Source organism: Callithrix jacchus, chromosome 1 (assembly GCF_049354715.1).
Source record: "Callithrix jacchus isolate 240 chromosome 1, calJac240_pri, whole genome shotgun sequence".
Classification (NCBI taxonomy): Eukaryota; Metazoa; Chordata; class Mammalia; order Primates; family Cebidae; genus Callithrix; species Callithrix jacchus.
The window spans coordinates 17,126,135-17,152,301 of NC_133502.1; the positions used below are offsets into that span (position 1 = coordinate 17,126,135).

The 26,167-nt window shown below is 39.1% G+C and overlaps 1 protein-coding gene and 1 pseudogene across 4 annotated transcripts in view; one reads left to right on the forward strand and one right to left on the reverse strand.

The window, feature by feature from the left end:
* Positions 1-2,243: 2,243 nt before the first annotated feature.
* LOC118147919 (5S ribosomal RNA) lies at positions 2,244-2,361 on the reverse strand (annotated as a pseudogene).
* Positions 2,362-8,998: 6,637 nt separating this feature from the next.
* The window catches only part of ITGBL1 (integrin subunit beta like 1), a 277,886-nt gene continuing 260,717 nt past the window's right edge, over positions 8,999-26,167 (forward strand). For all 4 annotated transcript variants that reach the window (XM_078375607.1, XM_078375613.1, XM_078375617.1 and 1 more), the window contains exons 1-2: positions 8,999-9,257; positions 10,211-10,428. In XM_078375607.1, coding sequence (XP_078231733.1) covers positions 9,160-9,257; positions 10,211-10,428 — 316 coding nt within the window. In that variant the 5' untranslated portion in view covers positions 8,999-9,159. The remainder of the gene's footprint in view (positions 9,258-10,210; positions 10,429-26,167) is intronic.

The following is a 26,167-nucleotide window of genomic DNA, read 5'->3' on the forward strand; positions in this document are numbered from 1 at the left end:
AACATAAATTTATGAAGCAGTGTAATAGCGGGAGGAAGAATTGGTGGAAGAGAGGGAGGGGAGATCGAAGGAAAGAAGTAAGGGAGATATTGTGTAAAGACACAAACACTGATTTTGCAGAGAAATTATAAGTATGTAGAACTGGATTGGACAAGAATATTCTGTCTTTTTCAAGGGTAGTAATGGTCAGAGCATGGTGTACTTTGGTCTGAGTTGATATAGGTAATACAATAGGTGAGGGGGCAGCTGGAAAACAGAAACAACTTCACAAAAAGAGATACACACATTTGAAACTGCTTTAACCAGTACTGTATGTATTCATGGTTATTTTGAATTGCTTCAACATGTGTATAATGTGTAGTGTGGTGTGTATGTGCATACATTGATCCTTATTTGTATCATACTTTAGATGTGCTTTATCAGTATAATGAATATTAGAAGCAGTTTTTAATTGGTGGGATGCATGGTGTTTAAGATAAGGGATTGGCTTGGAGTGAGTCTCTTGTATAAATAAAGTATTAAAACCAGCCAGCCCATCGGTTTCGCCAGCTTTGAAGTACATGAGGTCTGGAGGCCATGGGCTCTGGTTCATTCATAAAGACCTTGACGCCAAGAGATTTGCCAATCCTATGGGTGGTAAAAACGCCACTGAATGTGCTTCAGGGGATTCAGAGGGAAGCTTCTATACAAAGCTCAGGTTGTTATATCAGAAGACAGAGCGGTGGGGATGGATATTACTTTTCCAGATAGGCTGTATGACCATTCTTGCATGTTTGCTGATAAATGCGGACATGTTTGGCTATTTCAGGTCTGAGGCTCGCTTTCCTTGTAACAAGTGCCAAATCGTTTGTGGGGCAGAAACTTACAGCTCTCTTTTGTCCTTCTTTTGGGAACCACCTGATGCTGCTGATGTTACCGAAAATCTTTCTGAATGACCAAACTTGTTTGTGTTGGTCAACTAAGTCAGTGTCAAAAAATAAAACATAAAGCAAACAAGGGAACAACAGGATTTGGTATGATCATTTAAGATCTCCTAGCCCTGGGGAGATCTTTATTCACACCCACATTCTGATGAACAGTGAGAACTGCTGTCATGTTGCTTCATATTTACATTTCTGCAGACTCAGACCAGTTCTTGGAGAAGCTTGAAGGAGGTCAAACTGTCATATTCTTCCAAAGACTCTACTGGAGAAGTTATGATAATAATGCTTAATATCTCACAATTCAACTTGCCTTTAAAGCTTGGCATCACTTTAAAGTAAAAGAAAGGAGAGATTATATCCAGGCAAGCCATAATTAAAGAAAGGGTTTAGCTTAGAAAGAGCTTTGATTTCAGATGATGAATAGAAGTGTATGACTACAAATGAAGAAACAGAAATGGGATTTATAAACCAAGATTTCCAGTCACTTCCTACTCAAATCTTGAGGAAACTTACCATCTTATGCTTGCATTTCAGCCCCTGAAATGGAAGCGTCTTGGGAATGGTTTTTGTAGTGGGGATGTTTGCACAATGAGTTTATTAATTGATGCATGTAGACAAGAGACTGTTGGGGGATATTAGGAAGAAGAGCCCAGCCCCGTCAGAGAAGAGGTAGGGGTAGCACCCTGCCCTGTGAGGACTTCATGCCCTAAGAACTGGATCGTCCCTCCTCACTTCATGGCCTTGGTGTACATATAAACTGCATTATTTTTAAAGGAATATGATCCTTGAAAACAGTTTTAAAAGCCAAATGATGCAATACTAATAGGCTTATGTAGAAGCCCGAAGTCCCATCCTCCTACCTCCAGTGCAGCTACCCTGAAGCAAGAGGCATTAGCTTCTCTACTCTAAATTAACTGCAGTGCCATTCTCCCAGTGGCCCAATGGCATTTATCTTCATGTTTCTAAATATGTGTTTGCACTGCTTGTAGTCGATTTATGGTAGCAAAGATTTTAGCTTTCTCATGTTACCATTCCACTTCCTCTGTACCTCTGCTTCCCAATTTGATGATATTACCAGTTTTCTATTTTTTTGGTTGTCTATGTACATACAGTTATGTTTTCCTCTTAGTCCAATGCTGCTTCTTGTCAAATTTATCAGGTCAAATCTGGTAGGCCCATGTTCTGTTTTCTTGAGGATCTGCCTTCTAAAGCCTCACATTGTTATATAGCAATCGAGACTAGTTATCCTGCAACATAGAACTTGCCTCTGAAATTCCCCTTAACTTCATTATTGGTTTTTTGTTGTTGTTGTTGTTGTTCTGCCTATGGCACCTGGTATTCCAGGCAGTCTCCCATCCAAGTACTAACTAGGCCTGACCCTGCTTAGCTTTCGAGATTAGACGAGATCAGGTGTATTCAGGGTGGTATGGCCGTAGACCATTATTTGTTCTTATTCTCATCTTCTGAGATTTATCTGATTTCCTGGATTCCACGTCTTCCCATTCTTGATTTTTGATCTTCTATCAGCTTCCCAGGAAAGGGGACAGGATGAAACATTGTTAAAAACCAATATATCTGAAAATATTTTAATTAGCATGTATGTTGGAAATAGAAGTATGGGCTGAAATTCACCATCATTCTGAATTTCAAAGAAATGCTTCCAATGTTACTGTTAAAGCATCCAATATCATTCTAGTTCCTGGTTCTCTGTATGTGACCGTTTCTTCTCTTTTGGAAAGTTTTTTTTTTTTTTTTAATGTACTTTCCTATTGTTCTGAAATGTCCCCAAGATGTTCTTTGGTTTCCAAAATTTTCATTCATCTTTTTACCTGATAAGTGAGACTATCCAATATGGAAACTCATGGTCTTCGGTTTGGGGAAATTTTCTTGAATTTTTCTTCGATAATTTTATCCCCTTTATTATTTTTCCTTTTCCCTTTACAGAAGTGTTATTAGATGTCAAATCTCACACATAAGGCATTTAATTTTTTAGTCTTAATTTGTATCTCTGTTTTGGCTTTAATTTTTAGGAAACTTCTCCTCATTTTAATTTTTCAACCCTTTTGGCGTCTTCTTTCCAGCTAATTTATTCACGTTTTTAGGGCACTTTATTTTTGATTGTTCTATTCATCTGGCTGCATATTTCTGCAAACCCAGATCTTCTTATCTCCAAGGAGGGGGATTATACTTTCTTACTTAAGTTGCTTCTTATTGCCTTCATCGTCTGTGTCATCTGAGTTTCTTTCATTTGTGCATTTGTTAGTTGCTTGTTTGTTTTGATTTATACCTTTTATTTTGGCGGGGCTCCTTGAAGTCTGGTGCCTAGTAATCCTTAGTGATCTTTTTATTAAGAGTGTGGTTTTCACCACCATGGCACGTGTATGCCTATGTAACAAACCTGCACAGTCTGTACATGTACCCCAGAATTAAAAGTATAATAAACAAATAAAAAATAGAAAAAAAAGAATGTGGTTTTCAAAATCAGAGTGTAAATTCACAGTATGTTAATGGGACCTATTGAGGATGAACTTCACCAGAGCTAAGTTTTTTTTAAATGAAAGCCTCAAATATTCACATCCACAACCATTGTTACTTTATATATATGTTCAGTTTCTGAAAACTAACAATTTAATCCATAGCTCCTGAGGGAAATAAGACTGGTATAGGCCAAGTAAGAAAACAGGCTGGATTATCACTGGTCAGATGGTTCAGTTTCACTTACTTCCTGTTTTCTTTCATAACTGCCTTAGGCTGTGTACAGTATTTCTGAGTCTAAAGGCTAGAGTCTAAATGGGGTTGGGAAAAAGGTAACTTCCTATCTGAATGTGTCATAGGTAGAGATCTGAGGTCAAATTTCTCCTGTAAAAGTATTTATACAAATCTTCTTGTTACATATCTTGTCACTTTCAGTTTTTGGGTCTTTAATTCTTTTTTTGCATTGTTGACAGAAGCACAATGATGGAGCTGTTCAGCTCTACAGTTTCCAAATATGAGAGGCTTGATGATGTCAATACTGTTGGAGGTGGGGATTAGGGAATTATCTCAATCTGAGTGATCAGCCTCCAAGAAGCCTGTCCGTTATGCACAGGGCAAGTCTCAGTGAGGGGGCATCAGCAGTTACTACTGTCATGGGCCCCAGAGAGGGGATCTGGGAGGAACCACAACATCCGCTATGGAGACAGTCAAGAGTCCAAACACAGAGTATCTTATATGAACTCATAGAGTATTCAGGCCTTATGCTATAAACCATGGAGAGCTACTAAAATATTTTCAATAGGGAATGGACATGATGAAATTTACATGCCACAAAGATAACACAGGGAGAAGGGTAAATGTAGAGACAAAAAGATAAGAATAAATGCAGAGACCAGTTGGGTGGCTATGGCAATAGGGTGCAAGATACAAGATGAAGATCTGAAATATATATGTTGAAATGGAAGGCTAGATTACTAGGAGGTGGGCTCAATGTGATTCAGGGATTTACCAGAAAATCCAGATGAATTGTAGACAGGAACCAAAGATAACTCTCACAGTTATGTCTAAAGGGATTAAGTTAAAATGATATAATTAACAAAAATGGGAATATAGGAAAAGGATCTGTTGTTATATAGATGCAAGTTGAATTCAGTCATGTTGGGGGATGCTAAAGGCCAAAATGTCATCTGACAACTGATTCAGAATCCACTATATTACCTGTATCCTTTGTTGAGTCATAAGTTTATTTCATGTTGTACATCATTTTCAGTTTATTTATGGAATAAATATATATTGAGTATGAATATATATTGCCTATGAGTATGAATATATATTGCACTATTTTAGATGAGGGAAGAAAAGGAGTGATAGTGTACTTACGTGGTAAACTAAATTAGTAAAGCAACTGATGGTGTCTTTTATAATATTTTTCTGAGCAAAATGAAGAAATAGGCTCCTATTAGACAACTCAGTACACTTGCAAGTGGGTGGATGGCCTATTCAATATGTGCTGACTGAGGGGCTAACATCGTCTTAAAGAAAGGTTGTGTCTAAACTTGGTCCTCAGCCTAATTTTTTTTTCAACTATCTTGTTAATTATTTGGATAAAGGTACAGAATGTGTGCTCATCATATTTACTTTTGGGAGGGTGAAAGAAATGTAAAACCAGTAACCATAATTATTTTTACTGACTGGATAAAAGAACTGAGCTTAGATGAAAAAGAATAAAGATAAATATGAATTTGTGTTTGGGGAAAAATACACTTTAAAAGGACACAACTGGGACAACGTGGCACTCAAAAGAGTGAATATGACCTTCAGTTTTATTGGTAGAAGTATACCATATGAAACAAGAATGCTGAAAGGACTAATCTGTTCTACATCCATTAGGCCACACCTACCTGATTGGTTTCAGTTGTGTATATCATACTTTCTAAAAGGCATCCGTCCCAGAAAAAGCAAAAACACTCAGAATATCAGGACGTTGAAAGCTTAAAGTTGTAATACATAAAGAAGAGCTGAAGGGAATGAAAATATTTATCTTTATGAAGTGTAAAATTGTTTGAGGGTTATGTAGACTGGGGAATATACTATTATCATTAAATATTTGATTCAAGGCTTGTGGCTAGTATATTATTTTAAATGTCTTCTTAGAGCAGATCTGGAATCAAGGGGTAAAACCTTTAGAGCGATTCTCAGAAAACAAATGTGGTCCTCTTATTTTTTGTTTTCTTAGCAAGGCCACCTAATTACTTGGCAAATATACTGTATGTTATCACCAAATTAAGTTTTGAATTAGACAACCTTTAAAAAATATCTTGAATGCTGAAATTCTCTGATTGTGTGACCTGAGAACTGAAGGACTGCATTCAAGTACTAGGGTGTTTTCAATCTTTTTGAGTTGAGTTCCAGATGCACCAGGACCTTTCAGGCACCCTTCATCATGCATCCAACCCACTGCTGGGTCCCCAGCCAGCAGAAGTGAGAAATTCAGGACCTTTCTTGCCACATGTGTGTCCTTGAGGTTCTGAAAACTGGGAAAATGGAGGGAGTGGGTGTTTCCAAGGCATTCAATACTTTGGCAGAAAAAAAGTATGCTAAAAGGCATAAATTTAAAGTTACCCTTTCATTTCGACACAGTTTCTGTGGATCCAAGACTTTTGACTGAGTCACTAAGTCAGCCACAATATAACTATTTCAACTGACTAGGAATTTTATTTCTTAGTCACAGTAATGTAATGATCTGGACATTTATATCCTCTCAGTCACCTAGTACATACTACACTGTATTCGATGAGCAATATTATCTTTACTATATTATTATACAATACTACAGGTTAAACAAAATCACTTTAATCCATTTAAAAATGTTCAAACCTGGGGTCTTTATTCCATAATGATTTTTTCCCCTCAGAAAATATGCAAGGAGCAAACAATACATGACTCATTTATTAAAGCTTCCATGTTTTTACTGCCAATTCCTAGTCAGGCTTTGGAATAGATACTTCCCTTCTACAATTACCATATTCTCTGAGTCACTAGGTGTCTGGATGTTGACAGAAAAGCCTGTTCCTATGTCCTTGTACTATCACATGTGGGCAGGATAAAATGCAACTCTAGAATTTGTACTAAAGGTGGGTGGAAGTTCCACTCTTAGATCCAGCCACCCTGAGGCTCAGCCCTGAGCCCTGTGCTTTGCAGGCTTCTCGAGCTGTTATGTACAAATAGACATCTTAGGATATTATTCAAATGGACTCTGTGATCCCTTAGAGCTAGGGTTGGGGCCTGAGAACTTGCATTTCCACAAGTTCCCAAATGATGTTGATGTTGCCAGTCCATGAACCATGCTTTGAGAACCATTGACTTAGTAAGTCCCATTCTGTCTCTCTTTTAAACAGACACTTCCCCACAGGATAAGTTCTTGTGACTTAGGGAACTTGCCAACTCAGAACCTGTTTCTTTTCTTTTTCTAAGACACACTTTGGGTATCGAAGACCCCAGGATTCCCTGTCCAGATATCCTCCCCAAACTGTGCATACCTGTCCCCAGTCTGTCCTTGCAATAGAAGATTCCACCAGTGTATACACACCTGTATCTAAGGGTGGCCAGAAAATCAGCTATTTGAAAAAGGTTAAGTTGTGTGGGTAGGGGTTGCGGGGCGGGGCGGGGGTCCTCATGAAAGATGTTCCCCATGAAAGACCTCTCCTAGTGCAGGGAGGAGATTAGGGAGGAGAAATGGAAAAGGGATGGTCTGTGATTAGAGGACCTTTGTTATCTTCTTGTTCCAGCAAGCAAGTGTTGTGGTGCTCTTGCCCTGATATTGACGTAAATGACCGGGAGAAATCCAATCCTGTTATGGCTCTTCCCTGATTTTAAGGGACCAGGACCACAGATGATTCTTGGACGGTTCTATTTCATGAGGAAGCATTGCGGCTATAGTGCTTTTCTTAGGATGAAGGAAAAATGTTTTCCTCCTTTTTATGTAACCTTCTACACACTTTTCCCAGATGACTGCAAATGTAGGGGATAGTGTATGTGCTTTGGATTTCAGCTGAAATATGACTAACATCCTGTGTGAATTTGAGCAAGTCAATTGACCTCTTTGCTCTCAGTTTTTTTTTTCTTTTTTTTTGAGACAGAGTTTTGCTCTTGTTACCCAGGCTGGAGTGCAATGGCGCGATCTCGGCTCACCACAACTTCTGCCTCCTGGGTTCAGGCAATTCTCCTGCCTCGGCCTCCTGAGTAGCTGGGATTACAGGCACGTGGCACCATGCCCAGCTAATTTTTTGTATTTTTAGTAGAGACGGGGTTTCACCATGTTGACCAGGATGGTCTCGATCTCTTGATCTGGTGGTCCACCCCCCTCAGACTCCCAAAGTGCTGGGATTACAGGCATGAGCCACCTCGCCCAGCCCTGCCCTCAGTTTTTTTATCTTTAAAATGGGAGTAAGGATGCTTCCCTGTTCTATGCCATCTTCTTATTTCCACCCAATTTAATTCCTTGACTTTTTCAGTTTTTTGTTCAAATGCTACCATCTTGGATTAGATCAAGTGCCTGTATCTCATCTGGAAGTAACTTCTCGTTGCACTTGCAACTGTTTGTCCTTGTTTTCATGGTTTTGTTTTGATTAATGTCTTTCTAGCTCTTGGTCTCTGAGCGAGCAGAGAACATGCCTCCTTAGTTCCCTGTTATATTCTCTCCCTATGTATATATATATATATGATATTCCCTGTTAATCATAAATATATAACATATATTTATGATGCTATCATAATATGTCTAACTCTTTCTATAGATTCACCTCTTCTTTTCTGTAATATAACTGCCCATTGGCCAGTAGACAGCAGTGGAACGTGCACAAAACCTGGCACCTGAGAGATGCTAAATCCTCATTTGCTAATGCATAAATAAATGTGTGATTATTGCCATAATTAGAGAAAACATACGAAATGACTGGCATATAGTAGGTGCTTAGTAAATGACACCAATTGTTTCTCAGTGCAATTTGTGCTATAAATAAACATTTAATTTTCTTTCCTCACATTTAATATATGGGGAGAATGGGGTGAATTTGGGACAACTGCAATTTAAACTGTCCAAGTCAAGAAAAAAATGTGGTGTGATAAACTACTGGAAGCATGACACACTTGTTTTAATAACTGAAGAAATGAAATATCCACAGTTTAAATCAAAGGATAATAAATGCAAGAAAAATTTGTATTTGCTAGATTTCCTGGCGCCCCCCCACAACCCAAACTCCAAAGAGTGTATCTTCTTTCAAAGCGTGTGGTGTTCCCTACCCAAGTGTTCACACCGACTGTCACTGGTCTCACCCTTCCTCTTCACAACTCAGGGATTATTTTAAAGGTCTCTTTAATATCGGCCAGTCCAAATATTCTCTTGTCAAAGATTTCTGGGGCCTGTACTTGAAGAAAGAAACGATTTTCTCAAATCTGTGAACAGGACACTTTTTTTTTTTGGTCAAAATAAACCATCTGCTTGTACAACTGTTTCTAATTACTTCCCTGCCTAGACTCTCCACTGAGGGGTTTGGCACCAGCACCCCGCCCAGAGCAGTGCCTCTGCCCAAATCCTCGCTGCAATTGCAACTCCGGCTGGAGCCCCGGACCAGCACGCCTGGGTGTCCGTGGGTCCGTCTGCCTGGCCATCTGCTGGTGGCACCACTCCCTCCTGCTGCCTCCCCTGCTGAACCCCACCTTGCAGAAGTGCAGCTCGCCCTGAGCAGCCCAGGAGCTCAGCATGCGTCCCCCAGGCTTCAGCAACTTCTTCCTGCTGGCTTCCTCCCTTCTCTTTGCTGGGCTGTCAGCTGTTCCTCAAAGCTTCTCGCCATCTCTGAGGTAAGTCTGGTTTGTTATTCTTCAGGACAGACCTGCCCTGCTTATGTGGCAGGGCTCAAGCTTGCAGGATGGCTGCCCTAAGCCAAGAGCTGTTACTAAAACGGACACGGGATAACTGTTTTCAACCTGCTCCCTTTCCTCTCCTTATATCAACACTGTGAATTGCCTCATGTCTGTCCTTTTGCTTTCCTTTGGGAAAATGCAATCATTGAATAAAAATATCATTTCCTCTTCTGCAAATACATATCAGGAGGAATTTCTGCCATGAGTTACAGGTAGTTCTATGTGTACCTGTATCTTCTCACAACCTATAAAGCAGAATGAGCTCTGTTTCCTGACAGCACCAACAGGAGGTCTGTATTACATTTTGCATCACATTCTGAAAGAAGTTTTGAGGCACATGGCAATATTGAAACTAAACTTTTCACCCAAGTCCTAAAGACTGCTTAATGCAAATTACGCCCGATGCTATCATAATATATCTAACTCTTTCTATAGATTCACCTCTTCTTTTCCATAATATAACTGCCCACTGGCCAGTAGATAGCAGTGGGACGATTTTTTAAAGGAGAACTGAAAAGTCAGCAAAGTGCCGTACCTTGGATTACTTTCTATTCAATCTAAATGTGCATATCAGATTCAGAGACAAATTACCAAAGAGCAGGGCAGATCGCCTGTGTCACCTGGAAGAAGGACCTGTGACCAGGGGTGCAGGTCACCCCTTACACATTGTGGGCCCTGCTCTTGTCTCAGGTGGGTGGTACCTGTTTGCTTGGGATAATACAGCCCTCCCAGGCAGCGCTTGGACCCCAGGGAGTTGTGGGCCTCAGGCTTCCGGTTCCTGGGGTTGTAGGTCTCCACCTGGAAGGAACGCTGGGGAGGAAACGTGGGCTCGGAGCAGGGGGCGGCGTCCGCGTCTGACCCCGCCTGGCCGTTGCTTGTCGCCCGTGCAGGAGCTGGCCGGGCGCCGCCTGCAGGCTGTCCCGGGCCGAGTCCGAGCGCCGCTGCCGCGCACCTGGGCAGCCTCCGGGGGCCGCGCTGTGCCACGGCCGGGGCCGCTGCGACTGTGGCGTCTGCATCTGCCACGTGACCGAGCCGGGCATGTTCTTCGGTCCCCTGTGTGAGTGCCACGAGTGGGTGTGCGAGACCTACGACGGGAGCACCTGTGCAGGTAAGTGGGCGGCGCAACTCCTCCTGTGGGATTTCTGCCACTCGCTAGAAGAGTGAAGGGTGGGGACACTCCTTGCTTCGCACAAGCACCAATTAAGTCACTGCAGTTGGCCCACTTTGGCTGATTCCGGCATCGCTTATCACAATACTTTTATCCCCCAGGCTCCAAACTTGAATAGAAGTAACACTTTAAAAAATCATTGGCACAATTATATTTTTAGTGTAATTATTATTCTTTTTAAAGATAGGGTCTTGCTATGTTGCCCAGACTGGTCTCCAACTCCTGGCTGAAGCCGTCCTCACTCGTTGGCTTCGCAAAGTGCTGGGATTCCAGGCCTGAGCCACCGCACCTGGCCGTCATTTGCTTAATTCTGAAATCTCACTTGCCACTAAAGTTCCTTATCACAGACTAAATTCCATAACGTCCTCACAAATGGAGTTATGTGACTGGGCTCTATCCCTATCAAGAATGTTAATCATAATATTTTCAGATCATAGGCCTGTATTTTATTTTACATAGGAAACAGTGGGAGGAGGAATGTATTATTTTCCTCCATCCAGGGAGGCAGGTTTTGTCTTTGATGCTTGATTTGTCCTCTCATCATTAGAATATGGCTCACAGGCAGGAGTGCATATCAGTAAACCGTAACAAGGAAAAAAATAGGTACATATTTACTTAGAGGGGTCTGTTCTTGTAGTGTTTTAGCTGCTTGAATTTTTGAGTTGCAATGAAACTTGGTATTTTGTAAGGGTGGAGTGAAAATACATTCATTTTCCTTGCACATTTTTAAGGAGTGATTCAGGTTCCGATATTGGAAAGGGTCGAACAATTCCTTCCCAGAGAACATCCTTCACCTCTTTACCTGTTTCAGATAAATGTGTCATTTTACTTAAGGCCAACAGCTTCAATTAGAGCCTTGTGAGTGACATAGAACTCCATTTGTGGAAGCACAACACGATACATTCCAGCCAGAGCTTGGCAAATTCATAGGAAAAACTAGCCACTTATTTTACCCTCAGTGTAGCTAAGACTAATAAGATGGCCAACACTAACATAGAAAGATCAAGAATTAGTTTATAGCAAAATATTTTTTTCTTGGAACCTTGGCCCAAGAGTGTATAGTGAGATTACTTAATATGCAGTCTGCTTGGCAATGCAAAAAAAAATAGTCAAAGAAGGAATTTGGAAGGGCGCAGGTGCATCTACTGGGTTTGTTTTCCCTTTGAAGGCTGCAGACCAAACCTTTAAAAATACTAAATGCTGGGCGGGGTGGCTCACGACTATAATCCCAACACTTTGGGAGGCCTAGGCAGGTGAATCACTTGAGGTCAGGAGTACAAGACCAGCCTTGCCAACATGGTGAAACCCCGTCTCTACTAAAAATACGAAAATTCGCCAGGCATGGTGGCGGACACCTGTAATTCCAGTCAATTGGGAGGCTGAGGCAAAAGAATTACTTGAACCTGGGAGTTCGGGCCCTTGTGTGAGTGCCACGTGTGGGTGTGCAAGAGCTACGATGGGAGCACCTGTGCAGGTAAGGGGGAGGTGCTGTCTCCTCCCTGCGGGGGCGGGGGTGTTGGAATTTCTCTTCTGGAATTTCTGCCACTCCTTAGAAGAGTGAAGGGTGGGGACACAATTCCCCTCACATTAGCACCAATTAGGTTACTGCATTGTCACATTTGGAGGTTGCAGTGAACTGAGATCAAGCCACCGCACTCCAGCCTGGGTGACAGAGTGAGACTTCATCTCAAAAAATAAATTAATTAAATAAAAATGAAAATAAAATATTGACTGCCACAACTTGTTATTTAGCTTCGTCCATCCTATAAGCTGCAGTGTTATTAAGGGTAGCCCTTCAGAAGGAAAGCTAAGTTGTTGTCTAATATTTCATTCCAAATTCAGCTGTTACTTGGCTTCTCTGACTTATGGCCTCTGGCAAACCTTCTTCAATATCATGAATTTGGAACACATTTTCCAGGGCTTTTTCTACTGTTCTTTAATTAGAGAGTAAGAGGTAAGATGCAGCCTTTCGCTGGTGAAACTTGTGAGTGCCATCAGGTTCACTTTCCCTGTTGAGAACCGAGGCTGGTGCTTTTTTTTGGTGGAACTATGAGGAAGGAATGTTGCGGTAGACAGCGTTCTTTTCTCCCTCCCGTAGAAAATGATTTGTTGTTTATTCATAGCATCTTAGTCACTGCATTCCTTCCTTCCTGGTACAAAATACAGGACTGAGTCAAGCATGGTTTTGTTTGGTTATGTAGGTATTTCTGTAGAAGACCAAATGCTTCTCTTTATTTTAAGACTGAATGGAATAATGAAGTTCATTTCTCACTCTCACCTTGCTGACCGATGGTCATCGAGGGCCTTGAGCAGAATCTGTCCAGGCAATTGCCCTGACCACATTTATGGGGTCCATGCAGAGATCCCTACCAGTAGCACGTAGGACTGCCTTGCAAGCTCGCTGATGTATTCTGTGCTTCAAATTTAGCTTCTCAATTTTATTTTTAAGAAATGGTTCCAATTTTGTAACTGTAATATGGAAACCTAGCAGGTTTTCTATGTTTATGTGCACCTGTGCCTTTACTTCTATGACAAGTTCCTGTAGGTCCTTTCCAGAAATGGGTAACTTTCAGAGACTTCTCCAACTTCTAAGAAGAAAACAAAATCCTTCTCTCATAGTACTGTATCATGGAGTGATTAAAAATATGGGCTCTAGGCTGGGTGTGGTGGCTCATGCCTGTAATCCCGGCACTATGGAAGGCCGAGGCAGGTATATCACCTGAGGTGAGGATTCAAGACTAGCCTGGCCAACATGGTGAAACCTCATCTCTACTAAAAAATACAAAAATTAGCCGGTGGTGGTGGCATGCATCTGTAATCACAACTAATTGAAAGGCTGAGGCAGGAGAATTGCTTGAACCTGGAAGATGGAGGTTGCAGTGAGTGCAGCCTGGCAAGACTTAAGAATAAAATGCTTTCTCAAAAAAAAAAAAAAAAAAAAAAAAAAAAGAAATGGACTCCGGGAGAAAATTTCCAGGATTCAAATCCCAGTCCTACTACTTAATAGCTGTATGAACTTGGGCAGTTACTTAAACATTCCGAGTCTTGATTTCTTCATCTGTAAAATGGGAATAACAGTGCTTACATTATAGAACTGTTATGAGGTTTAACATATATGAAATACTTAGACTAGTGTCTGACATGAAGTGCTCAGTACATGTTAAAATGTGTATATACATAACATAATATCATTACAGTGATGCATTAGAGAGGGGCTAGTGTGGATAGAAGGATGTGTGAATGGAGATGGTAGATGGATACACAGCTGGCCTGATGATTGTCAGGCATTTAATGCAGTGGGAACAATTTAGTTCTCTTCATGTAGTCTGGGCCTGTTATTGATTCAAGGCCCAAAAGGTCAAGTAAGGATAACTGCTTTGGCCCAGCCTCAGAGCAGCTGTATTAGATACACTATGCCCTTTTAAAGTTAAGTCCATTGGGATTATGATACTGTGACTCATAAGAAACATACTTATCATAGTATGAGCTGGTTCAAAGTGATTATGCTCCTGTCATCAGACATCTATTTCTTTCAGTTGGTTCATGGCACATGCATCTTCCTTAGACTTTTACAGCACAAAGATCCAGCCCAGTGACTGTTCCTGTGGATGTGATGGTCTATTAAGGCATAAAATAATTTTGGTAGAAAGTGTCTTTAAAAAGGGCAGAATATTTGATTGCATGGAATGAAACTTTCAGTTGATTCCTGGTTGACCACATGACCAGTTATAATGATACTTAAATAATATATTGGTTTCTTAGAAATCTTTTAAAATTGCTGTTGAAATATGTCACTTAAGGAGTTTTGGTTTCAGTAATTTAGAAAGAGCTAGTTGGATTCAATTTAGCAACACTTGTGAAGTACTGCATATTTTCTAGGCTCTCTCCTGTTTAAGGGAGTGTGAAGATGAGGGATAGAAGGCTGCTTATCATTGAGTAGAGAGACACAGAGAAATACCAGATATCTATAATGTAATACAAGATGTCATTTGTACAAATTTTTATGAGGGCTCCATTGAGCCAGGGATTATATATTATGGTTAAAAGTTCTTGAGAAAGAGGTAGCATTTGACATAAGCATTTAAGTACTGGGAATTTTTTTAATCCAAAAGGTGGACTGTTGAAATTCTGAATAAGGACAATCTTAAGCAAAGATGGAGAGGCAGAAAAACATGTGGATGTTTGGGGAACAGTGAGGGCTACATAGGTTATCAGGGCTGGTTCTTAGAGCTGTAAGGAAAGTAATACAGGATATATTGGGAATTATAGTTGATCATATAGTGGAGAGTTTGTTCTTGATTTAACAGCGTAAAAGAGCTATTAAGAGTTCCAAAGATGGGAGTGATCATTAGTGCTCTGATTCATGGAAAGAAATACAGTCAGTCCTCTTTATCTGCTGGGGATTGATTCCAGGGAATCTCCCCCCACCAGTGGATACCAAGGATGTTCCCGTCTCTGATATAAAATGGTATAGTATTTGCGTGTAACCTATATGCCTCCCCCAGTAAACTTGAAATCACATCTTGATTACATCTAATACCTCATGCAACATATATGCTATGTCAATAGTTGTTATACTGTATCTTAGTTGTATTACACTGTTATTATTTTCTGCATACTTTTAATCTGCCAATGAGGAGCCCACAGATGGCCTGCTGTATGGTGCTCAAAGGTATGGCAAGTTAAAGTGGAGAACCAATGGGAAGGAACTCCAAGGGAGAGGCAATAAGAACAGAATCATTATTATTTTTAAAGTCCATTTAAAAGCAGAATCAATATGAATTAGTGCCCAAGGATGAGTACGATGAATTAAAACTCATGCTGGGTTCTTAATTCTGTGAGATTGGAAGTGTGATGGAACCAATGGAATAAATAAATCTCAAGAAAGAAACAGATAACCAAATCTGTGACTTAAAGTTCTTTTTAAAGAACTCTTGTTTTTATTGGGAACTGATAGAAAATGAAAAATTGATGCTAGCAGAAGGAGATTCCGATTTCATTGGCCAACACGTCTGGGGCAGGATGAGAATCTTGTCTGAACTGTTAACATGGGTTAACTTGTTTGTGTTGTTAACCCTAAGCCAGTTTTTACATTTATCTGATATTTAGTGTCTTTTTCTGCTACAATATCCTTATGGATAGGAAGAACCTTATATTCTGTGTGACATTGAGCATGATTCATATTATATGTATGTATAAATTTATTTAATATTCATATCCTTTATACACTTCTACATTTATTCAGACTATAAGCCATCCTTAGCTGGGTGTGGTGGCTCACACGGATAATCCCAGCACTTTGGGAGGCTGAGGTAGGTGGGATTGCTTGAGCTCAGGAGTTTGAGATCAGCCTGGGCAACATGGTAAAACTCTGTCTCTACCAAAAATACAAAAATTAGCTGGGTGTGGTACACACCTGTAGTCCCAGCTACTAGGGAGGCTGAGAGAGGGGAATGGCTTGAGCCCAGGAGACATAGGTTACAGTAAGCCATGATCATGCCATTGCACTCCAACCTGGGCAACAGAGGGAGGCCCTGTTTCAAAAAAGCTAAATAAATGAACATAAGCCATTCTTACAAACATTGATTTTTATGTGCAAACATTAATAATGTAAAATAATTAGAATACATTGAAACATTTTTAATATGTCAAACTCAGTAAATTTTTTCTTGAAGACATTTGACTTTTATACTGTTAAGTAAATAGTATGGGAATTATGTGTGATTATTAATGGTAATCATTAAAAATCAGGAGACAACAGATGCTGGAGAGGCTGGAGAGGATGTGGAGAAATAGGAATGCTTTTACACTGTTGGTGGGAATGTAAATTAGTTCAACCATTGTGGAAGGCAGTGTGGTGATTCCTCAAGGATCTAGAACTAGAAATATCATTTGATCCAGCAATCCATTACTGGTAAATCCAAGGTGGGCTAGATAGAGGTAAAGGAGTGGGCAAGGAAGACAGGATGAGGATTGAAGAAAAGGAGAGAAGTTGGAAAATAGAAAAAGACTAAGAAAGAAAAACCCTGAGTGAATCCACAAATAGGCTTGGAGGGAAATCATTCAACAATCTAAGAAAAAATGCCATTCTAACTGGCATCTGATAGTATCTCAATGTGGTTTTGATTTGCATTTCTTTAATGACCAGTGATGACGAGCTATTTTTCATATGTTTGTTGGCTGCATAAATGTCTTCTTTTGAAAAGTGTCAGTTCATATCCCTTGCCCACTTTTGATGGGGTTGTTTTTTCTTCTTGTAAGTTTGTTTAAGCTGTTTGTAGATTCTGGATATTAGCAGCTCACTGCAAATTTCATATGCTGGGTTCAAGCTATTCTCCTGCCTCAGTCTCCTCATTTGCTGGGACTACAGGCGTGCACCCCTATGCCTGGCTAATTTTTGTATTTTTAGTAGAGATGGGGTTTTACCATGCTGGCCAACTCCTGACCTCAGGTAATCTGCTTGCCTTGGTCTGCCAAAGTGCTGGGATTATAGACATGAACCATGGCACCTGGCCTTTTCCATATAATTTTTGATAAGAAACACTAGGTGTCTGACTAAAACATGAAGAGGGACTTGAAGCCCAAGAGTTGCCTGAGTTCAGTGCCTGACATTGCCACTTGCCTGCTGTGACACTACAGGGAGGTTACCCAAGAGGTTATAACCTCTGTTTCCTGATGGTTGAAAAGAGGGCAGTAATAGTACCAAATAGGAATAATGACAGTGCCAAATGCATGTGAGTGATTAATAAATCACTGGAGTTATTATGCTTACATATGAAAGACACCTCTCTCCTGCCCTAGCTTAATTCCTGGTCCTAAGATATTTATTTTCAAATAAGCAATTTTCTTTCCATATTATATCTTTCTCCAGCACTAAATTCATGTCTTGAAATTACTCAGGTAGTCTTTGAACTGCTCTATCCCAGCCAGCTTGCCTGTTCCATAGTGCCAGGGCTGGGTGTGCCCTCAGCCCTGGCCAGCCTGAGGAATCTGAGAGCTTACTGCATCATGCCCCAAATCACTGCACTTCCAGCCTGCTCAGTCTTGTATCTGTCTTTGTCTCAGAACCTGCCTTTTGTGTTTCTGTCCCTGAAATCTGCACCCTGATTTAGAGCATCATGACTGATCTCATGGAGTGCTCCAGAATCCTACCCTCAGAACCGTATAATTAGCCCTTGAATTTGGAGTTTTCATTCTTTTTCTCTCCTGGAAACCTTTAGACATCTGCAAACTCCCAGAGCTTTCCTCTGTCAGTTCAGTTCTGCTTCTGACTCTTCCCCCATCTGAGATTCCTGTTATTTCTAAGCTGTTCCTTGATCTCCTCTAAATTACTGATCCCAAATAGGTTGATCCCAGAAACTGCTTCTTCAGTTGCAAAAATGCAGAAAGCAACACAATAAAAAACAAAATCAAAATAACTCACAGATTTTAAAAAATATGTAGTAAACATTACTGAATGTTCTGGAGACATTGGGTTTTGTGTTATTTAATCATAAGAATACAAACAACTAAAAATTGAAAAGGAGTCATTCTAGTTTTTGGGTTTTTGTTTTTTGAGTCCAAGTCTTGCTCCCTCACCCTGGCTGGAGTGCAGTGGTGCAATATTGGCTCACTGCAACCTCCTCCTCTCAGGTTCAAGCTATTCTCCTGCCTCAGCCTCCTGAGTAGCTGGGACTACAGGTGCGTGCCACCATGCCCAACTAATTTTTGTATTTTTAATAGAGTTGGGGTTTCACCATGTTGGCCGGGCTGGTCTTGAACTCCTGACCTCAGGTGATCCAATGGCCTCGGCCCCCACAAAGTGCTGGGATTATAGGTGTGAGCCACTGTACCCAGCCCATTCTAGTTCTTAAAACTCCTAATGCTCTGTTACGTATTTAGCCTCTCTTCTTTCTCCTGTTTGAACTCCTCCTTCTCATCATATTTCTTTTTTAAAATTTTTATTTTAAATAATGTTGATTTTTCACAAGGAGTTTAGTTATTTTTTCTGTCATCTTATTTTTTTGCCATTCGTGGCTTCTAAAGTCTTGGCATGTACTCCAAGTGTTGATGTGCTCAGATATTAAGGATACAGACATAGATGCATGGTGTGTGTGTGTGTGTGTGTGTGTGTATTTTACATCCTGGTTTATGTATATGTGTATATATGTGTACATAAATGAGAAGACCCAAGGAGGAGGGTGTATGTGTATATATATATATATATATGTCTCCTCATATTATTCATGCTCATATAGGCAGTAAAAAATATATTTTACCCATTTATATTTGGTATATATATTTTTTGATTGCCTATACAAGCATAAATAATATATGTACACACAAACACACACATATGTATCCACACATATTTGATACTCTAATTTTATACATATATACCATATATATGTGAATATGTAAGTATATGCACAAACATACATGTATGTGTGTTTGGAAGCATGTGTGTGAGTGTAAATGTTATACACAGGGACATACATGCATAAGCCCTTTTCTGGTAGACTACTAGCAGATGGGAGTCGAGCCTACCTTCAGATTTCTGTAATGCTCACGCTGTTGATATAAAGGTTGCTCGGGATTGATACCACATGTGTAAACCTGCTGGAAATCAGTATCTCATTGTGGAATACTTCTGTGTCTTTCTCTAATGAATACTACGAAAATAATAAGATATCATTTGGGTGATTCGTAATTGGATTGTTTTTTCACTGTGGAATTTATTAAATGGTTTTAGGTTATACATTTGAATTACACTTAATATTTGGTAAATGGTCCTCTTATTGTTATACTAAAACTGTGCAGAGATGGAAAAAAGATAACAGTTTCTTTTTTTTTTCTCAAAATAAATAGCAGTGCCATTCTTAACACCAAGATACTTTAATGCTATATATATTTTGGGGGAGAATTTGGAAATGTCGCCAAAATTAGGTTTCATTGGAAATCCTTGAGTCTAGGGCTGGAGGACAGAAATAACTCAGGATTCTCTTATAGCTGTCCTCTGAACGACATAGGCTTAAAATATAAAACTAATGATAAAGTTTCTGCATCTTAGAGGCAATAATAGCTTCTCATGTTATTTTGCTTCTAATCATAAATTCTGCTTTCTATGAACAGATATGTTATTCTTTGCTAAATTACTCTGAATCTTCTAGTCACATCTCAGCAGGAAGAAGAAAGGAAATAAATAAAACAATGTAATAAATCAGCTTTAGACTTGTCTGGATTTAAGACCCTCTACCTTAAGCAGCAGCTTGCATTAGTGGAAAGATAACTGGATTAGGAGGCAGGAGAAACAGGCCGTATTATACACTTTTCCACCTATCTACTGTACGATCTTGGCAAATAATAAAAACATCCACATAAGCCTCTGTCACCCATTTATATTTGGTATAACACTTCTGACTTTTTCAAAGGGAAGGTATGAGGTTGAGGAACCCTGCAGTGAATAATTTGCACTTTGTAGGGGCTCAGTAAATATATGCTCAGTGAATAAATGAGATTTAGCTTATTTAAATTACCATGATGGCTTGGAATAAATATTTAGGTAAAGACATCTGAACAGATTCATAATTGAGAATGGCGGCACCCCTGTAGCGAGCAGAGGATGAAGACACTCACAACTAAGAGCAGAGGTAGTGATGTTACTCACAAACAGTTGACAAGCAAACCAAAATGAAACGTGGAGTCAGAAAGGCCAAGAAAACTTGGAGGGGAGGGTATCCTCTTAGTCATCCAAGTAAACCATGGCCAGCTTTGACTCATCCTTTTCATTGGCTCTCATATTCTGCCAATATTGCTAATGTTTTTACTTAGTTTTCTGCTGAACTTAGTTCCATTGCTAGTGCCTTAGCTTAGCCTTCATTTCCCTTGACAAGGAATATTAATAGTTATTATGTTCTTATCACGCTTCAAGCTTCAGGCTGTCTTTCCTCCGGTCTCTCCTGTATACTACCACTTGGTGCATCGCCATAAGTGACATTTCGTCAAGTATCTGTGCTTTTACAAATTCCCTTCAAAGACCATTCTAACCATTTATACTGGCCACTTATTCTGTACCCCTGCTTTGATTCACGTGAACACACGCTGAGGGTATGTACTATAGGTATCACATCTGAACTTTGACTTCCAATCTACCCGGCCATTCAGACATTCTAGAATCTGATTCCCCTTTAATGGCATGCTGACCCTCTTTCCTCTTCCTCACCATGTATGCTCCCAACTCTGGTTATATCTTAATATCACCATCATTTAATACAGTCTATTCCAAACACATTTTTCACGATTTCATGTGTTTCTTATGTTCACAAATATGTTGAATACTCTGAATACTGGCACCGTCTCACATATTTTTCTGGAAATTAAAAAAAAACATTTAGCACAAAAAAAAGATATTTAACACAGTTCTGAGTAAACAGTACAGATCCATCTTTCCTGGAATTCTGCTTTGTGTGGTTTTGAATTACTGTCTAATGTCCTTTTGTGTCAACCTGAAGGGCTTCCTTTAGAATTTGTTGCAGGGTAGAGGGTTTAGTCCATTTAGGCTGCTGTAATGAAGTACCCTAGACTGAGTAATTTAGAAACGGCAGAATTTAATGCTCACAGTTCTGGAGGCTGGGAAGTCTACAATCAAGGTGCCAGCAGATTCAATGTACGGTGAGGGCTCATTTCGGCTTCCAGGATAGCTCCTGTGTCTTCACATGTTGGTAAGAGTAAACAGGCTCCCCCAGGCCTCTTTTGTAAGGGCACTAATTCCACACATGAGAGTGGAGTGCTCATGACCTAATCACCTCCTACAGGCCCACCTTCTTAATACTGTCCTATTGGGGATTAGGTTTCTACATATGGTTCAGTATTTGCATCATAGCAGCCGGTCTACTAGCTGACCTTGGCAAAGGGAAACCTCACATAAGTGGGACGGGGATATTGAAACCTTTGTCCTTTGGGAAATTTAGCTTCCAAACCTGGTCTGAGATTTAAAGGTGAGAGTCACGTCTAAGAAGGTGGGAAAGTCTGGTACTGCTAGACTGAAAGTATCAGGGGAATTTTCCAGGGCATTTTTAGGATCTATGTGAGTAAATTCTCAAGGTATTTTCTATTAACTTCTAAATTGATAAAGACAGAGAGCCACACTGAGGTTGCAAATCTTATTTTCTTTGGAAAAGGAGTGTTTTGTGTTTCCAAGAATCACATTTCCTGGCAAATAAGAAACTATATTTTGTAATAGAAGTCATTCTTCGGTCTACTCTAAATCATCTAACTTAAGGCTGGGGAGAAGAATGAGGGCTTTATAAAGGGAAAAGAAAAATAAGACTTTATAAGGGTGCTTACTGACTTGACCTTGTATGACCCCACTCTTAGGTTATAAGATAAAATCAGTCCCTGTGCCAAGAGCCCTATCGTTGTAATTGTTTGTACATAGTCACTAGTTCAAATATGAAATTATTCTAAGTGAATACTTACCCATTCTCGTTTCCTGTTCTGTTATTTTATCTGGAAACTTCCTAGGGAAAGGCAGGCTAAAAAAAAATTTTTTTTTTTAAAGGAGGTCAATGAGTTTTGGCACTGCTTAAAAACTTCTCTTATGGCAAGGTATTAACTGTAAATTCATGACTTAGTCAATGCAGGGGAGAGTAAGAAGCCAAAATCAGAAAATGGAAATGTGGTAAATGCATTTCCTAATTGTTCATTACCGCTCCTGCAAAGCTATCATTTTCTGCTGTGCAAAATCGTTAGACAAAACTAGTTATTTTTATAAACAAAGTGACTTGGCCATAGTTTCCTCTCCAAAATACAAAAGACAAGTTATAGACTATTTTCTTTCCTTTCCTGGCCAACATCATTAGTTATATAAGCTCTAAGAGCTGTCTTGACATGGAAATAATTCATTTGTTTCAGGAAAGAAAATATTTGATTTGTTAACTATGTACTGGAGACACTTCTCTCAGTTGCCTGCTTGGATAATTTTAAGCCTTGAAATTTATGCTATATTAGTAATACAAATAAAAGAAGTATCTACTTATATTTGAGAATGCTATACTAGAAAATATTTTCATACATATGAATTCATTCAATTTTTATAATAACTTTTAAGAGGTAGTCAAAACAATTATTCTCTAACTATTGTGCTAAGTAAGCCTGAGGAGAAATTTCTCTCACCCCAAACCAATTTTCTTCAGCATTATAGTAAAATTATCCAAAACCACATATGTGGGGATAATTTCTTTATGAAGTTTAGAGTAATGAAATAGCATAATTTTCAGAAACTTTATTTACATTTAAAAATGTAACTTTTGAGTTTTTTCTTGGAAAAGTAGATTCTGATTCTTATCTTTGTCTTAAGGTAAAAAGTGCATGTAACAGCTCAAATCATAAGAAAGTACTGGGCAAAAGAACTTATGTATTTAATGTTTCAGAAAAGTTGAAATAACAGAAATCATTGGAACAAAATTATTTGTTGTACTGAGAAGGAGCATTTTTTCAGCTGTAGCTGAAGTTTTTAGAGAGATTACATTTAGCATCAACTATATCCGAATAAGAAGGATCCTCCTGAGTCAGCATTTGAAGAAACTCCTCCATAACCTGTAATTTTTCTTGTCTATAAAAGTGAAAGAAAGTGTAGGTAGGAGAGTTGAGTCTACATATTTGTTATTTTCATGGATGTTACCTTAAATTATTTTGTGTATTACATGTTTTGGCTATTATGAATAAGTCACACCAGAGATTCTCTTTTGTTCTTATAAAATTAAATTTTATAAAGTGAACTCTAAAAATTTTAATGCATGCAGCTTTTAATATATGTATAGCCTTTTTGAGATCAAAGCAATGTGAACCAACAACATTGCAAAGAGAAAAGAAAGGCGTTTAGAGAAAACGGAACCATTTTGATTGTATCATCATGGTGGTTTACTTTGCACTTGGAAATGAATGGGTGAACCTTGGGTCATAATATGAAGAACATGGGGACATCCTGCCTGCCTGGGAATCTGGATATTCTGGTCTTTCTGTATTTCAAATATCCATGTTAATACACCAGATACTGAATTTTAAGACCTATGAGTGGCAAAGTGCTGATCTTTTATTAAAAGATATAGTCTTTACTGAATGCAAAAATCTTTTCCTTGAGAAAACTAAGCGGGCAGGTTTGAGTAGGGTGAAAATGCAGAGGCAGAGTGCTCTGTAAGCTGCTTGGGAATTGGAATTAAAAAACAAAATTGTTTGATCTTTCTTCACTGTTATTGATGACTGTGTGATCTTGTACAAATCACGTTACTTCTCTGAGCCTCAGTTAAATTAAATTCAAAAGGCACTTATTAAACGTCTCCAAAAGGATGTCTAGAGAACAGGGGAATCTCATGATCAGACCTAGCCTCATTAGCTGTGAGAGTTCAGCCATCAGAAGTCAACAGCAACTGAATCCAGAGACTGCAGAGTTGATAGAAGGGTGGAAAGATTTTGTTTTCTTACAGTTGACTGCTAAAGCGAAACATTCTGTTACCTTAGTAACCTTGGAAGTTCTGCTTTCCTTGAGGATTTAAGAATTCTCATATCCATAAGTAATTATTTAATGCACGTCCAGTATCTGAAAGGTATTATAATATAGGCATTACTATTTTATAAGGTAGAATTGGTATTTGTCTTTAATTCCTCAACTATCTGCACACAGCCCGTTAAAGTTCAATGAAATAATGATATTTGGGTGCATCTCGACATTTACCCTCAGGGTGTGTAGTTCTCAGAAACCATAATAGTCACTGCTGCCCGTTATATGAAAGTCAACAAGGCAACCTAGAAAGAGAGCCAGGACTTTGAAGAACAACTAATGATGACATTTGTTGGGGAGGGTTGGGGGGTTGTTTGGTTGTTTAGAAGAGAATAGCAATAGTTTGGAAAACAAATTCCTTTTCTAGTAGGACAGCATTCTATGAGGTGTCCTTAAAAATCTATTTAATTATGATAATGTATTCTATATGCTTATTATGAATTTGAAATAAGGTAATGATAATAGAGCTAACATTTATTTAGAATTGCTATATGCTTCTTGTGTGGTGTTAAATTCTGTCAATAAACCAATAGCAGGATAAGTCATCTGACCATTCTAAAGGTAAAAGCCTGAGCCTGTAAAAGATTACATTAAACGTTTAAGATCACATGTTGTCTGACATCAAAACTATGCAATCAATCATTTTGTTATTAAGTTATATCAGTTAGCACAGTGACACTGGCTAACAGATGCCCCAAGATGTATTAAATCTCTTTTCTGCAATTTTGAATTATCACCTGCAGTATTAATCCCAATAATTAAATGTCATTTTCATATGTGAACGTATGAGAGGCACAACAGTGAGGAGATTGAAGGCGAAAGACTATGGGTTCCAAAATCGGCTTTGCCTATTATATACTGTCGATTTGGGGAATTAGTTGATTTCCTCGTGCCTCTGTTTCCTCATATCACAGTGTTATTATACAGAAAACTTCCTGGCAGTTAGTAAGTGCTCAGCAGCAGCTTCTCTTTTGTTATCAATATTATCAGGCCATTCCCATGTCACTCTGATTATATTATATACTCCTCAAGGGCAAGAATAGTATCTTATTTTCTATAAGATCTTCTCTTAGGTCTTTGTTGTTATTGCTACAAGAATGCTTCATTACAGACCACCACAACATTTAATGGCTTAAAAAAGGCAACACAAGTATATATGTGTGTGTGTATATGTGTGTGTGTGTGTGTGTGTATGTATTTCTCACTCTTGGGTGTGCAAATGAGCTACAACTCAGCTAGGCGAGACTAGACTCCAGGCTGAAGGCTGGCTGCATTCTGCTGCATGTTATTCTTATGCTACCCAGGCTATTTTTTTGTTATTGTGGATCACAGGAACACTAGAAAGTGAGAGGAAATATTGAGGTCTCTTGAAGCTTTGACTTGGAACAATAACTGCCCTATATATCCAAATATCGTTGGGCAAAAGGAGCCATAGGGCCAAGCCAGATATCTATGCTCTGATGGTGGCATGGTGGGAGGGAAGGAGGGGCTGAGAGCAATAACACCATCAGTAGGATTTAGTGTGGATATTCAAATATTCAGTGAAATTAATTTGTTGACATGATTGTAAATATCTGACATTTAAATTAATTTGGAAATAAATACATTATATTTTAAGTATAACCATATTGATCAATTACATAGTACATTATATTGACATCATAAGACATTAGGTCTATAATTGGGGAATTCATTTTTCTGAGATTAATATGAACTCTCTAATATATTAACTTCTGAATGTATTAAAGACTTAAATACAAGACCTCAAACTAGGAAACTACTAACAGAAGCAGTTGAGGAAACTCTCCAGAACATTGGTCTGGGTACAGATTTCTTGAGTAGCACCCCACAAGCACAGGCAACAAAAGCAAAAATGAACAAATCGGATCACATCAAGTGAAAAAGCCTCTGCACAGCAAAGGCAACCATAACCAAAGTGAAGAGAACCCGCAGAATAGGAGAAAATATTTGCTTACTATTAATCTGACAGGGGATTAATATCCAGAATATATATAAGAAGCTCACACAACTCAACAGGAGAAAAATCTAATAATTCAATCAAAATGGGCCAAAGATCTGGAATAGATATGTTTGAAGACATACAAATAGTGAACAGGCATATGAAAAGGTGCTCAACATCAC